Source organism: Mustelus asterias, chromosome 29 (assembly GCF_964213995.1).
Source record: "Mustelus asterias chromosome 29, sMusAst1.hap1.1, whole genome shotgun sequence".
NCBI classification, from domain to species: Eukaryota; Metazoa; Chordata; class Chondrichthyes; order Carcharhiniformes; family Triakidae; genus Mustelus; species Mustelus asterias.
In genome coordinates, this window is record NC_135829.1 from 9,527,720 (window position 1) to 9,542,898 (window position 15,179).

General features: G+C 49.4%; 1 protein-coding gene across 2 annotated transcripts in view; it reads right to left on the reverse strand.

Annotated features, from left to right (window-relative positions):
• LOC144480516 (synaptotagmin-7) overlaps positions 1-15,179 on the reverse strand; it is a 42,448-nt gene that overhangs the window by 9,715 nt on the left and 17,554 nt on the right. For both annotated transcript variants that reach the window (XM_078200020.1, XM_078200019.1), the window contains exon 2: positions 11,886-12,778. In XM_078200020.1, the coding sequence (XP_078056146.1) occupies positions 11,886-12,778 (893 nt within the window). The remainder of the gene's footprint in view (positions 1-11,885; positions 12,779-15,179) is intronic.

The following is a 15,179-nucleotide window of genomic DNA, read 5'->3' on the forward strand; positions in this document are numbered from 1 at the left end:
ACCACTCTGCTACAGTGCTGCCCGCAAACCCACCCCTCCTAATACGGGAAACTTGACTCTCTCCTGAACCACAACGTGCTGGGAGTATTTTAGACTCGCACTGAGTGCTGGAAAACAAGTGTTACACTGCCCCTCCCTTTGATAAGTCCAGCATTAACATAGATAAATGACCATTCAGATGCAATGAGGCAGAATTGGAACACAACCAGGATTCAAGCCAAGTGCGTCACAAATGAGAATTTATGTTTCTTGTTATCAACTTACCACTGTCTGGCATGACTCAAGCTGATTGATAAAAGATAACGTGCGCACTTTCAAAATTAAACAGACACTGGCTAATAATCCGTGTTGTATTCGCAATTATGAAATATTTGCACAATTTGATGCGCACATGGGCAAGTTACCAATCCGGTGTCCCGTGGTGGAGTGACACACAGAGGAAGGAAAAACAGTGGGCTGAGATTATCATTTAAATACAGCCACCTGAGCCAGAGTAGCAGAGGCAAATACATGGAGGAAATGACATGCTGTGGGAAAAACAAATCTGTGTCTGAACTCCACTTTGAATCATAGAATCGCTACAGGAGGCCATTCGGCCCATTGAGTCTGCACCAACCACAATCCCACCCAGGCCCTGAACCCCTCATATCTACCCTGCTAATCCCCCCGGACACTAAGGGGCAAAACAGCATGGCCAATCAACGTAACCCGCACATCTTTGGACTGTGGGAGGAAACCCACACAGAGAGAATGTACAAACTCCACTCAGAAAGTGACCCGAGCCGGGAATCGAACCCAGGTCCCTGGCGCTGTGAGGCAGCACTGCTAACCACTGTGCCACCATGCCTGCCCAACAAGCGGAGCCTTGGAGTTCTCACAAAACGTAGGTCTCAAACAACATCAATAAAACTGATTATGTTGGCATTATCACATTGCTCTTTGTGGGATCTTGCTGTGCGCAAATTGGCTGTCGCTTCTCCTGAGTCACAACAGCGAGCAGACCAACCCTCCACCTGTAAACTGTTTGGGGACATCATGAGATCATGGAAGCAAAAATCTTTCTTTTCCAATGTTCCAATGGGTAGGATTTTCCAGCCCCCCACCACTCCCCCTGGTGTGCTTTACGGCAATGGAGACAATCCGCCATTGGCTGGGAGTGGGATCCTCCAGCCCCGCAACTGTCGATGGGGTTTTCCTGTTGTTCGCACCCACTGCTGGCGGGTGGGTCACTGTCGGCGGGATCGGAAAATCCCACCAGAGAGAGCGGCTGGAAAATCATGGCCAATTTTCAAAATCCTCCAACTTGATTTTTTTTTTACAAATCTGTCGATATAGCCTAACACGATTATTCTAGTTGTCCCTTGCTCTTCTGCCAATAGGAGCCCGTTTTCAACTCCCTCTCTCTAAATTCATGGTTTCCAAAAGCCTCCTGAAACAACACAGAATCTCTACAGTGCAGAAGGAGGCTGTTCGGCCCATCGAGTCTGCACCGACCACAATCCCACCCAGGCCCTATTCCCCTAACCCCACGTATTTACCCTGCTAATCCTCCTGACACTAAGGGGCAACTCAGCATAGCCAATCAAGCTAACCTGCACATCTTTGGAGTGTGGGAGGAAACTGGAGCACCCGGAGGAAACCCCGGCAGACACGGGGAGAATGTGCAAACTCCCCACAGACAGTGACCTGAGGCTGGAATCGAATTGGGTCCCTGGCGCTGTGAGGTAGCAGTGCTAACCACCGTGCCGAACAATTCTCGGCTGGGTACTAAAGCACTCATAATATAATACATTTAGCATGCTAAAAAGAGGTCATGTGGGTGCAGTGGGGTTAGCGTCCTGGCCTCTGAGCCAGAAGCTCCGGGTTCGAGTCCCACCCCAGGACTCGATGATCAAGGAAGGTGAGTTCATAACGCGGACAAACAGTTTGAGTGTCAACCTGAAAATCCTTCCAAACAGGCCAATGGCTGGTGGTACGAACCATTCATAGCGATACAGACTCATAGAATCCCTACAGTGCAGAAGGAGGCCATTCGGCCCATCGAGTCTGCACAGATCACAATCCCACCCAGGCCCTATTCCTTAACTCCACGTATTTACCCTGCTAATTCTCCTGACACTAAGGGGCAAGTTAGCATGGCCAATCCACCTAACTTACACATCTTTGGACTGTGGGAGGAAACCGGAGCACCCGGAGGAAACCCACGCAGTCACAGGGAGAACATGCAGACTCCGCACAGACAGTGACCCAAGCCGGGAATTGAACCCGGGTCCCTGGCGCTGTGAGGCAGCAGCGCTAACCGCTGTGCCAGTGTGCTGCCCCTTGAGGGATTTGATTGGCGTGGATCAGATTGGTGCCAACAGCACAGGGTTCGATTCCTGATCTTGCTGGACCTGGATTTAGGACCTGTCTCTTTTCTCTGTCCATGGTGGAAGTCATGGCACTGTGGATCAGACCTGCCTTCAGGGCACAGAGCCCTGTAGAAGAACATTCTGGAACATGATTGTAGCAGTATAATGAGATAGCAAGATCGGGTTTTGGTTAACCAAGTATGTTTTATGTAGTGTGAACGCTTCAGTGGCCAAAGACATTTGGCCTTGATCTTCGGCTAAGCGTTATCCAAGGCGGTCTTCGAGACGCACGACAGTGCAGAAACTGATAGCCAAGTTCCACACTCATGCGGACAGCCTTAGCCAGGATTTGGGTTCATGTTGCGCTCCATGTAACCCCGCCATACTGTCCAGGGGGGGAAAAATCTCCCTGACTATCCTGTTGTAACACCATGCACAGCTTGACTATGGGTGATGATTTCTCTGCATGAATTAGTTCACATAGTGTTTAGCACCATCTCACTCTTTGTAATTATCGCTCTGCTTTAAATTATCGGTCTTTAAAGTAAAGTAAGGTAAAGTTTTATTTATTAGTGTCACAGGTAGGCTTACATTAACACTGCAATGAAGTTACTGCGAAAATCCCCTAGTCGCCACACACCGGCGCCTGTTCGGGTACACTGAGGGAGAATTTAGCACGGCCAACGCACCTAACCAGCACATTCTTGTACATGGCAATTTACCATGGCCAATCTATCTTCATAAGTTCATAAGTTCATAAGACATAGGAACAGAATTAGGCCATTCGGTCCATCAAGTCCACTCCGCCATTCGATCATGGCTGATATGCTCCTCATCCCCATTTTTCTGCCTTCGCCCCATAACCCTTCAACCCCATTACCAATTAAAAATCTGTCTAACTTCTCCTTAAATTTACCCACTGTCCCACTTAACCGCACCCCCACCTGGGTCATCCTGCTATACAGCCTGTCCACACTTTACACATACGGATTATACTTAACTGATTGCATTTGTCTATTAGCACTCGTGATTACCAGCAAAGACTTGTTATTCAGCCGGCCTACACTGTCTGTACTTATCCTTTGACACTCTTGATTACCTGTGAGTGTCGGGTTACCATCACTCTGCTGATATATTCTGTGCCCACGTGCCTCTCTCCACCCCACCTGATGAAGGAGCAGTTCTCCGAAAGCTTGTGATTTCAAATAAACCTATTGGACTATAACCTGGTGCCATAGAATCATAGAATCCCGGCAGTGTAGGAGGCCATTCGGCCCATCGAGCCTGCGCCCTCAAAAATCCCACCCAGGCCCTATCCCCGTAACACCAAATATTTACCCTGCTAATTCCCCTAAGGGAGGAGGAATGCCCCTTGGTGTCGTGTGACCTCTCACCTTGTCCACCCCAGTCCAACATTGTGTACAGTTTTGGTCACCTAGTTACAGGAAGGATGTAAATAAGATCGAAAGAGTGCAGAGAAGGTTCACAAGGATGTTGCCGGGACTTGAGAAGCTGAGTTACAGAGAGAGATTGAATAGGTTGGGACTTTATTCCCTGGAGCGTAGAAGATTGAGGGGAGATTTGATAGAGGTGTATAAGATTTTGATGGGTATAGATAGAGTGAATGCAAGCAGGCTTTTTCCACTGAGGCTCGGGGAGAAAAAAACCAGAGGGCATGGGTTAAGGGTGAAAGGAGAAAAGTTTAAAGGGAATATTAGGGGGGGCTTCTTCACGCAGAGAATGGTGGGAGTGTGGAATGAGCTGCCGGTAAAGTGGTAAATGCTCACTTTTAACATTTAAGAAAAACTTGGACGGGTTCATGGATGAGAGGGGTGTGGAGGGATATGGTCCAAGTGCAGGTCAGTGGGACTAGGCATAAAATGGTTCGGCACAGACAAGAAGGGCCAAAAGGCCTGTTTCTGAGCTGTAATTTTCTATGGTTCTATGGACACTAATGTGGTATCTCAACATTAAAGGGGGGAGAGAGAGAGAGAGAGAGGCAGGAAGGCCAAACATAAAGGTTGAAAATGCACAGAATTATAATTTTTATTCTTTATTAAGTTGAGGATTTGTCAGTGTTGGACAGGCGGTTGGTCAGTATTGGCCAGTTGGTGAACCCATCACCTCACCTTAATAACAAACACCACATGTGAAAATGCTATTGCTGTTTTTAATGATTGGATGCATCAAAACATCCTCAAAATTCACCTCTCCTACCTTCCCTAAAATTCCCTCTCCGGTAATGCCATCCCTATTCAGACATTCCTCTAGTTTGGAAAAACAATGGAAGTGAGATTCGTTGCTCTGGTGGCACAGTGGTTAGCACGGCTGCCTCACAGCGCCAGGGAGCCGGGTTCGATTTTGGCCTTGGGTCACTGTCTGTGTGGAGTTTGCACGTTCTCCCCGTGTCTGCGTGGGTTTCCTCCGGGTGCTCCGGTTTCCTCCCACAGTCCAAAGATATGTGGGTTAGGTTGATTGGCCATGCTAAATTGCTCCTTAGTGTCCAAAGATGTGCAGGTTAGGGTGGATTGGCCATGCTAAATTGTCCCTTAGGGTCCAAAGATGTGCAGGTTAGGTGGATTGACTATGTCAAATTGCCCCTTAGTGTCCCAAAATGTGCAGGTTAGGGTGGATTAGCCATGTCAAATTGCCCCATAGTGTCCAAACATGTGTTGGGAGATTAGCCATGTTAAATTTCCCCTTAGTGTTCAAAAATGTGCAGGTTAGGGTGGATTGGCCATGCTAAATTGGCCTTTAGTGTCCAAAGATGTGTTGTGGGATTAGTGGGGTAAATGCGTGGGGTTACGGGGATAGGGCCAGGGGAGTGACTGGGTAAGATGCACTGTTGGAGAATCGGTGCAAACTTGATGGGCTGAATGGACTCCTTCTGCACTGTAGGGATTCTATGATTTATTATTGTGCCACCTGGTTGGCTGTGTATAAACGGAGTTGTTATTCAGACTATCGGACCTAGAGTGGTGTGAGAAATGAAGGGTTAAATAAGCAAGCAGAGCCGGTATAATTAGTATCATTGCTGGCTTGTTGTGAATGTAGCTTTAACTGTAAGCTTTCCTGACTGGTGTCTGGCTGTGCTGACTGGGAGGTCCATCGATTCCAGCAGGGAAATCGATCCTCCAGCAATGAAAAGTCAATTCCATTCTCACTCTCAGCTGCCTCGAAGCCAGTCAGTGCCCTTACTCGAAGGGGCTGGCCCAGAAAACATGAACTTATCTTCTTAACTCCTTCTTACTGTGCCCACCCCAGTCCAAAGCTGGCATCTCCACGTCATACATTAACACTGCAGTGAAGTTACTGTGAAAATCCCCCAGTCGCCACACTCCGGCGCCTGTTCGGGTACACTGAGGGAGAAGTTAGCACGGCCAATGTATCTAAACCAGCACGTCTTTAGGACTGTGGGAGGAAATCGGAGCACCCGGAGGAAACCCACGCAGACACGGGGGGAGAATGTGCAGACTCTGCACAGACAGTGACCCAAGCCAGGAATTGAACCCAGGTCCCTGGCGCTGTGAGGCAGCAGTGCTAACCCACTGTGCCATCGTGCTGTCTTGCAAATCCAGAAAAATACAGGTGGGCACTCTCAACGCAGGGAAAGACACATTGAAGAAGGCGCTGTCTTACGAATGAGATGTTGAGCAAAGGTTCCATTTGCTCTCTCTCGAGTGGATGTAAAAGATTCCATCCTATTCCAGTGAAGAGCAGCGGAGTTGCCTTTGCTCTGTCCCGGCCAATATTTAACCCTCGATCAACGTCACTCAAAAACGTTTGTTGGGGGGGTGGGGGGGTGGGGGGGGGGGGGGGGGTAGGTGGGGGGGTAGATTCTCTGGCCTTCCTGCTGCGTCTCTCTCACGGGAGAAAGGAGGCGTGGTGTTCACTGGTGTGTCATTCGCTGGTGTGCCGTTTCCCGGCAACGGCATCCTCTGGTCCCACCACTGCCAACGGGAATTCCCATTGACTGCACCCCACACCGTTGAGAAACCCACGGCAAGGGTGCACCGTCGGCAGGACCAGAAGATCCAGTCGGCGTGAAGAGCCGGAGAATTCCAGCCGTTATCTGTCCGTTATCACAAAGCTGGCCACGGGGAGGTTGCTATGAGCAAATCAGCTTCCACATTTCCTACATTGCAACAGTGAAGCCCTTCTGAATGACTTCAGTGGTTGTGAAATGCTTTATAATGTCCTGACGTTCTGTGTGTCTTTCTTTATAATATACACGTTGTGTTATTGCCAGAACTGACTGTGTCTGAAGAGAAATGATTGTAAAATGAACTTAAAGTTGTAGGGTTAATTTGGGATTTGTCAACAGGAGCATTGATCCTGAGCTAAGGTCTTCACCTGCCTGTTCAGGGGGGATATTTTGGGATATTGAGGGTCCCCGGGAGAAAGCTCCACCAACAAGGCAGAGTGAGGCGACCATTCAGCTCATGGGACAAAGAAGAGTACAGCACAGGAACAGGCCCTTCGGCCCTCCAAGCCTGCGCCGATCATGATGCCTGCCCAAACTAAACCTGTATGCACTTACAGAGTCCGTATCCTTCCATTCCCATCCTATTCATGTACTCGTCTAGTTGCCCCTCAAATGTCGCTATCGTACCCGCTCCCACCCCCTCCCCGGGCAGCGCGTTCCAGACATTCACCACCCTCTGTGTAAAAAACTTGCCTTGCACATCTCCTCTAAACTTTTCCCCACGCACCTTAAACCCATGTCCCCCAGTACTTAACTTTTCTACCCTAGGAAAGAGCATCTGACTATCCACTCTGTCCATGCCCCTCATAATCTTGTAAACCTCTATCAGGTCTCCCCTCAACCTCCGTTGTTCCAGTGAGAACAAACCGAGTTTATCCAACCTCTCCTCATAGCTAATACCCTCCAGACCAGGCATTATCTGTTAAACCTCTTCTGTACCCTCTCTAAAGCATCCACATCCTTCAGGTAGTGTGGCAATCAGAATTGTACACAATATTCTAAATGAGGCCTAACTAAGGTTCTGTACAGCTGCAGCATGACCTCCAAGTTTTTATACTCAATGCCCCGGCCGATGAAGGCAGACATGCCGTATGCCTTCTTGACCACCTTATCCACCTGCGTTGCCACTTACAGTGATAGTGGACATGAGTGCCCAGATCTCTCTGTCTGTCAATACTCCTAAGGGTTTTACTATTTACTGTATAATTCCTACATGCATTGGGCCTCCCAAAATGCATTATCTCACACTTATCCGGATTAAACTCCATCTGCCATTTCTCCACCCAAGTCTCCAACTGGTCTATATCTTGCTGTATCGTCTGACAATCCTCTTCACTAAACCGCAACTTCACCAATTTTTGTGTCATCTGCGAACTTACGAATCAGACCAGCTACATTTTCCTCCAGAGGTTAGTACCTGCTGTCTCACAGCGTCAGGGACCCGGGTTCGATTCCTGGTTTGGGTCACTGCCTGTGTGGAGTTTGCGTACGATAAGAAATAGGAGCAGGAGTAGGCCATCTAGCCCCTCGTGCCTGCCCCGCCATTCAATAAGATCATGGCTGATCTGAAGTGGATCAGTTCCACTTATTCTCCCCGTGTCTGCGTGGGTTTCCTCCGGGTGCTCCGGTTTCTTCCCACAGTCCAAAGACGTGCTGGTTAGGGTGCATTGGCCGTGCTAAATTCTCCCTCAGTGTTACCCGAACAGGCGCCAGAGTGTGGCGACTCGGGGATTTTCACAGTAACTTCATTGCAGTGTTAATGTAAGCCTTACTTGTGACTAATAAAGAAACTTTACTTTACAAATCATTTATATATACAACGAGCATCAAAGGTCCCAGAACTGATCCCACTGGAACACCGCTAGTCTGTGCCTTCGCGAAATGTGGGTCGCTGCATTGCGACAGGCGTTAATGAGATCCTCCGAAGTTTGAAGGCACGGTGAATGCCACAGCATTGAAAATGCACTCAAACATCACGGGGACGTCTTCTGAATGGGCTGCTGTAGTGGGCAAACATCACGACAAAGCAGCCTGACTTGAGTAAATATTAAACTGGCAGAACATCGTGGCCTTGACGTTGTTACGGTGGGTGGGGCAAGTGTGAGTGGCCTAAAGGTTCCCAGTTCGGATGAAGAAAAGCCTCCCACCCACCAATAAAGCCCATCCCTCTACTGCCACCCTTTCCAGACACTGATGTGGGATTGCTGTGGGTATGGAACGGCTTGCTGGTTTTGTTGTCGACACCACCGCAAGTCTAACAATAGGGCAGATAATGATCAATCTCACTCACTCAGTGTTTGCCCTGCATTGAGCCTGGCTGCTGAGTACTAACACTGGGCGCCTGAGATGTGCTCCAGCATTAATATCCCACGCTGTGCGGCGCTGACATTTATTTTCACCAATCTAATCCCAATCAGTTAAGCTTGATTCAGGTTCCAGCACGTACTGCTGTTTGTCACAGTGCTCCCACAGAGCAAGAATCAAGCCAAAACGTTATATCAGCCCTTGTTGGTTTTGAATGGAAATGTCATCCCAGTAAAGGGATAAATAACGAATCTTGATTAATGGGCGGCACGGTGGCACTGCTGCCTCACAGCGCCAGGGACACAGGTTCGATTCCTGGCTTGGGTCACGGTCTGTGCGGAGTTCTCCCCATGTCTGCGTGGGTTTCCTCCGGGTGCTCCAGTTTCCTCCCGCAGTCCGAAAGACGTGCTGGGTTAGGGTGCATTGGCCGTGCTAAATTCTCCCTCAGTGTACCCGAACAGGCGCCGGAGTGTGGTGGTTTTCACAGCAACTTCATTGTAGTGTTAATGTCAGCCTACTCACAGAATTATAGAATCACCTCAACGAGGCCATTCAGCCCATCAAGCCTGCACTGATAACAATCCCACCCAGGCCCTATCCCTGTCAACCCACACAATTACCCCACTAATCTCCCTGACACTCAGGGACAATTTAGCATCGCCAATCCACCTAATCCGCACAATTTTGGAGTGTGGAAGGAAGTCGGAGCACCCGGAGGAAACCCACGCAGACACGGGGAGGACGTGCAAACTCCACACAGACAACCACCTGAGGCTGGAATCGAACCCAGGTCCCTGGTGCTGTGAGGCAGCAGTGCTAACCACTGCACCACTGTCATAGACTCATAGAGTCATAGAGGTTTACAGCATGGAAACAGGCCCTTCGGTTTTTACCACTAAGCACGGCCCAATTGCCCGCATTTGGCCCATATCCCTCTATACCCATCTTCCCGTGTAACTGTCTAAATGCTTTTTAAAAGACAAAATTGTACCCGCCTCTACTACTACTCTGTCAGCTCGTTCCAGACACTCACCATCCTCTGGGTAAAAAAATTGCCCCTCTGGACCTTTTTGTATCTCTCCTCTCACCTTCGACCTATGCCCTCGAGTTTTAGACTCCCCGATCTTTGGGAAAAGATATTGACTATCTAGCTGATCTATGCCCCTCATTATTTCGTAGACCTCGATAAGATTGCCCCTCAGCCTCCTACGCTCCAGGGAAAAAAGTCCCGGTTTATCCAGCCTCTCCTTAAAACTCAAACCATCAAGTCCCGCCCTAAATGTCGCACTAATAAATAAACTTAAACTTAAAAAAAGAGAGACATGTTGCCGAAACTTTTCACCTTGCACTCATCAGGACAAACACAAGAATGCCAAATTTCAAACAATCACAACAATTTACACTTCTGGAGAAAAGGATGCTGATTGGTCGACAAGCGGACTCTGATTGTCTGTGCTGTTGCCATGGAGAAATCAATGGGGAACTATAGGCTCCTGGTAATTCAAAAAAGGTGCAAGGTTTGAACATATTTGCAGGGATTCTACCGCCCCGCCCGCCGCAGAATCGGAGCGGGCGAGGGGCAGAGAATGGAAATGTCCGTTGACCCTCCAGTGGGATTTTCCAGTCTCACTCGAGCGAGGGTGTAAAATCCCATCCGTAATTTTTTTTTTGCAGTGAATGGTTAGGGCAGAATTCTCCATGCCCCCACTCCTACCCAAGCATTTAGTGGGGCAACACTGTGGCACAGTGGTTAGCACTGCTGCCTCAAAGTGCCAGGGATCCGGAACATCGGAATTAGGAGCAGAAGTCGGCACATTCAGCCCTTTGAGCCAGCTCCACCATTCAATCAAAGCATGGCTGATCTCAAATCCACCTCCCTACCTGTTCCCTATATCCCTCTTTTCCTTTTTTTTATTAGAAATATATCTATCTGCCTCTTGAAACCACTCAATGATTCAGACTCCCCTGCGCTATGGGGCAGCGAGTTCCACAAATTCACCCCCCTCTGCGAGAAGTAGTTCCTCCTCATCTCAATTTTAAATCTACCGCCTCTCGACCTATACCTGTGGCCTGTTGTTCTAGATTGTCCCACAAGAGGAAACATTTGGTCTATATTTACTTTATCAATCCCTTTTAAAATTTTATATACCTCGATCAGATCCCCTCTCATCTTTCTAAACTCCAGCGAGTACAAGCCCAAACTGTTTAATCTCTCCTCATTCGTCAACCCTTTCATCCTCTGTCTGAGTGGAGTCTGCACATTCTCCCCGTGTCTACGTGGGTTTCCTCTGGGTGCTCCGGTTTCCTCCCACAGTCCAAAAGCCGTGCTGGTTAGGGTGCATTGGCCGTGCTCAATTCTCCCTCAGTGTCCCCGAACAGGCGCCGGAGTGTGGCGACTCGGGGATTTTCACAGTAACTTCATTGCAGTGCTAATGTAAGTCGACTTAGCATTGCTGCCTCACAGTGCCAGGGACCCGGGATCGATTCCCAGCTTGGGTCACTGTCTGTGCGGAGTCTGCACGTTCTCCCCGTGTCTGCGTGGATTTCCTCCGAGTGCTCCGGTTTCTTCCCACAGTCCGAAAGACGTGCTGGTTAGGGTGCATTGGCCGTGCTAAATTCTCCCTCAGTGTACCCGAACAGGCGCCGGAGTGTGGCGACTGGGGGATTTTCACAGTAACTTCATTGCAGTGTTAATGTAAGCTGACTTAGAAACCCTACAGTGCAGAAAGAGGCCATCGAGTCTGCACCGACCACAATCCCACCCAGGCCCTATCCCCCACATCCCTACACATTTACCCGCTAATCCCTCTAACCTACGCATCTCAGGACACTAAGGGGCAATTTTAGCATGGCCAATCAACCTAACCCGCACATTTTTGGACTGTGGGAGGAAACCGGAGCACCCGGAGGAAACCCACGCAGACACGAGGAGAATGTGCAAACTCCACACAGACAGTGACCCAAGCCGGGAATCGAACCCAGGTCCCTGGAGCTGTGAAGCAGCAACGCTAACCACTGTGCCACCGTGCCGCCCTTGTGACACTAATAAATAAACTTGTGACACTAATGAATAATCTTTAAACTTTAAATTCTCCCTCAGTGTACCCGAACAGGCGCCGGAGTGTGGCGATTAGGGGATTTTCACAGTGACTTCATGACAATGTTAATGTAAGTCAACTTGTGACATGAATAAATAAACTTTAAACTCTGTTTAGCTCACACGATCAGCCTTTGGAAGCTCTTACCTTTTTGAGTTTGGTCTTTGTCGCGGTGAGTTCTCTGGTGTAGGTCGAGGGGACATCTGGCTTCCAGTCCCCCTGCTCACACGCAAAGAGCACCTCGCCCACAAAGGTCTCTTTAAAATTGTGGAACTCCTTGATGTAGGTGGCAAAGCGAAGTGTGAAGCACCTTATCTCCTCCAAGGTGTATCCCGAGAACTGAAAGGTCTCTCGGAACTCCGGGTTCAGGCTCTTCCTGCGCACGGTTGTCAGCTGTGGCTCCGTGAATTTCGGGAGGAGGTAAACCCTCACGTACGAGTCGCAGCTGACGCCAAACTTCTTGGGCAAGTTGGAGATGCCCAGCACGGCCACCGTTAGGGTGAACTCGTAGGCCGAGTAGAAGAGGGTGAAGTGCAGCAGTGGCCTCTGCTTTGGTTTGATCCCCGTTAGGTCTTCCGGCATGGTCTGCGAATGGCCCAGGTTCTTGGACGCCGGGCTCCGAAAGGTGCCGTGCTCGGTGTAGACTGAGCAGTCGCCCGAGACGGTGCAGCGACGCTCCAAGATCCTCCTGGTTTTGCTGGCCAGGCTGGCTTTCTGGACGGGAGGGATGAACGGCAGAGACGCCCTACCGTGGGGGCCAGGCTTGTAGTGGGATTCGGGTTCAGAGTCGGGCAGGGGGCTTGCGTCGCACGCCGGGTAGTCCAGGACCAAGCCGTGGACCTCCTCGTATTGCTGCTTGATTGGCGTGCTGGTGTTCCCTGGCAAAGCTGAACTGGAGTCCATCACGATGCGCTCTGACGCCTGGTCTTTGCTCTTGGCGTAGCCCCACTGTTTTCCCTTCCGCCAACAGATGGCGCAGCCCACGATCAGGCAGAAGCAGAGAAAGGCAAGGCCAGCCCCGAGGAGGACCTGCAGATGCACTGGACCAAAACATAGATGTTAATGCACCAGCGTGAATATTCCACCCGCTCCGCCATCTTCAACATTCACAGTAATCACTCACCACCTTAAACATTCACTCCCTCCACCACCACCACAGTGGATGCCTCCTCAATGTGCACTGCTGCAACTCATCAAGGTTCCTTCGACAGCGCCTTCCAAAACCATAAGACCATAAGATATAGGAGCCTCTCCCTGGAGATCACATGGTCTGGAATGGGGGGGTGGGGGTGAGTTAATAGGTTGTAATGAACAAAGCATCGTAGCTGTGAGGGACAGCTCGGTGGATAGGATATTGGTATGTAGATAGGCTGGAAAATTGGGCGGGGATCCTGGATTCAGGATTCAATCCTGGACCGGGGAGCGGCGCGGGCTTGGAGGGCCGAAGGGCCTGTTCCTGTGCTGTATTGTTCTTTGTTCTTTGTTCTTTGAGCAGAATTAGGCCATTCAGCCCATTGAGTCTGCTCCACCATGGCTGATAAGTTTCTCAATCCCATTCTCCCGCCTTTTCCCCGTAACCTTTGATCCCCTTACCAATCAAGAACCTATCTATCTCTGTCTTAAATACACTCAATGTCCTGGCCTCCTCTGTGGCAATGAATTCCACAGATTCACCACACTCTGGCTGAAGAAATTCCTCCTCATCTCGGTTCTAAAGGGTCGTCCCTTTACTCAGAGGCTGTGCCCTCGGATCCGAGTCTCTCCGACTAATGGAAAAATCTTCCCCCCCGACCGCTATCATCTAGAAGGACAAGGGTAGACGCATGGGAACGCCACCACTTGCTAGTTCCCTCCGAATCACTCACCATCCTGACTCGGAAATATATCGGCTGTTCCTTCGCTGTCACTGGGTCAAAATCCTGGAACCCCTCTATTTGTAATATTGTGAGCAGTACTGTGGGTGTACCGACACTACAGGGACTGCAGCGGCTCAAGAAGGCAGCTCACCACCACCTTCTCAAGGGGCAATTAGGAACGGGTAATAAATGCTGGCCTAGCCAGCGATGCCCATGTCCCATAACACCATAAGACCATAAGAGATTGGAGCAGAATTAGGCCACTCAGCCCATTGAGTCTGCTCCGCCATTCAATCATGGCTGATATTTTTCTCATCCCCATTCGCCTGTCTTTTCCCCATAACCCCTGATCCCCTTATTAATCAAGAACCTATCGATCTCTGTCTTAAAGACACTCAATGACCTGGCCTCCACAGCCTTCTGTGGCAAAGAGTTCCACAGATTCACCACTCTCTGGCTGAAGAAATTCCTTCTCATCTCTGTTTTAAAGGATCGCCCCTTTGGCCTGAGGTTGTGCCCTCTGGTTCCAGTTTTTCCTACTAGTGGAAACATCCTCTCCACATCCACTCTATCCAGGCCTCGCAGTAGGCTGTAAGTTTCAATAAGATTCCCCCCTCATCCTTCTAAACTCCAACGAGTACAGACCCAGAGTCCTCAACCGTTCCTCAGACGACAAGCTCTTCATTCCAGGGATCATTCTTGTGAGCTTCCTCTGGACCCTTCCCAAGGCCAGCACATCCTTCAGGACCCAAAACCGCTCACAATACTCCAAATAGGGTCTGACCAGAGCCTTATACAGCCTCAGAGGTACATCCCTGCTCTTGTATTCTAGCCCTCTCGACATGAATGCTAACATTGCATTCGCCTTCCTAACTGCCGACTGCATGTTAACCATGAATGAATATTAAACAGAATGTAGCACCTATCACAGGAGCCCCCATCACTCAACCATTTGGAAATGCCAACGGATTTCTATGTTAAAGATATTCAAAAGCATCCTTTCTTCAAAGGCAAATCAACTCAGTGATGCGCTATCAATTAGGCAAAAGACTACTTGTGTGCCAATACAACTGTAGGCTTTTATTCATTACAGAACTAGGAGCATATCCCAACAGATAACCGACCCAAACTGAACAAGGGGGAGGAAACAGCCACCTTTATACTAGGTGACAAGGGGAGGAGCCGGCAGGGGATGTGTCCAGGCATAACAAACACAACAACGGTGGTCCAGGCAGGACAAAGGCGCAACTGAAGTCCACCACAAGCAGGGACACTGAAAAACATTTGCCTTCAACTTTTAACTCATTTTACATCAACTGAATTGGTGCCATTAATGTACATTAACACCATAAGATATAGGAGCAGAATTAGGCCATTCAGCCCATCGAGTCTGCTCCGCCCATTCGATCATGGCTGATACCTTTCTCAACCCCATTCTCCCGTCTTTATAAGAATGCACCACAGGAGCATGACCAAGCAGCATTTTGATAAAGGCAAAATACTGCGGACACTGGAATCTGAAACAAAAACAGAAGATGCTGGAAAATCTCAGCAGGTCTGGCAGCATCTGTGGAAAGATAATAGA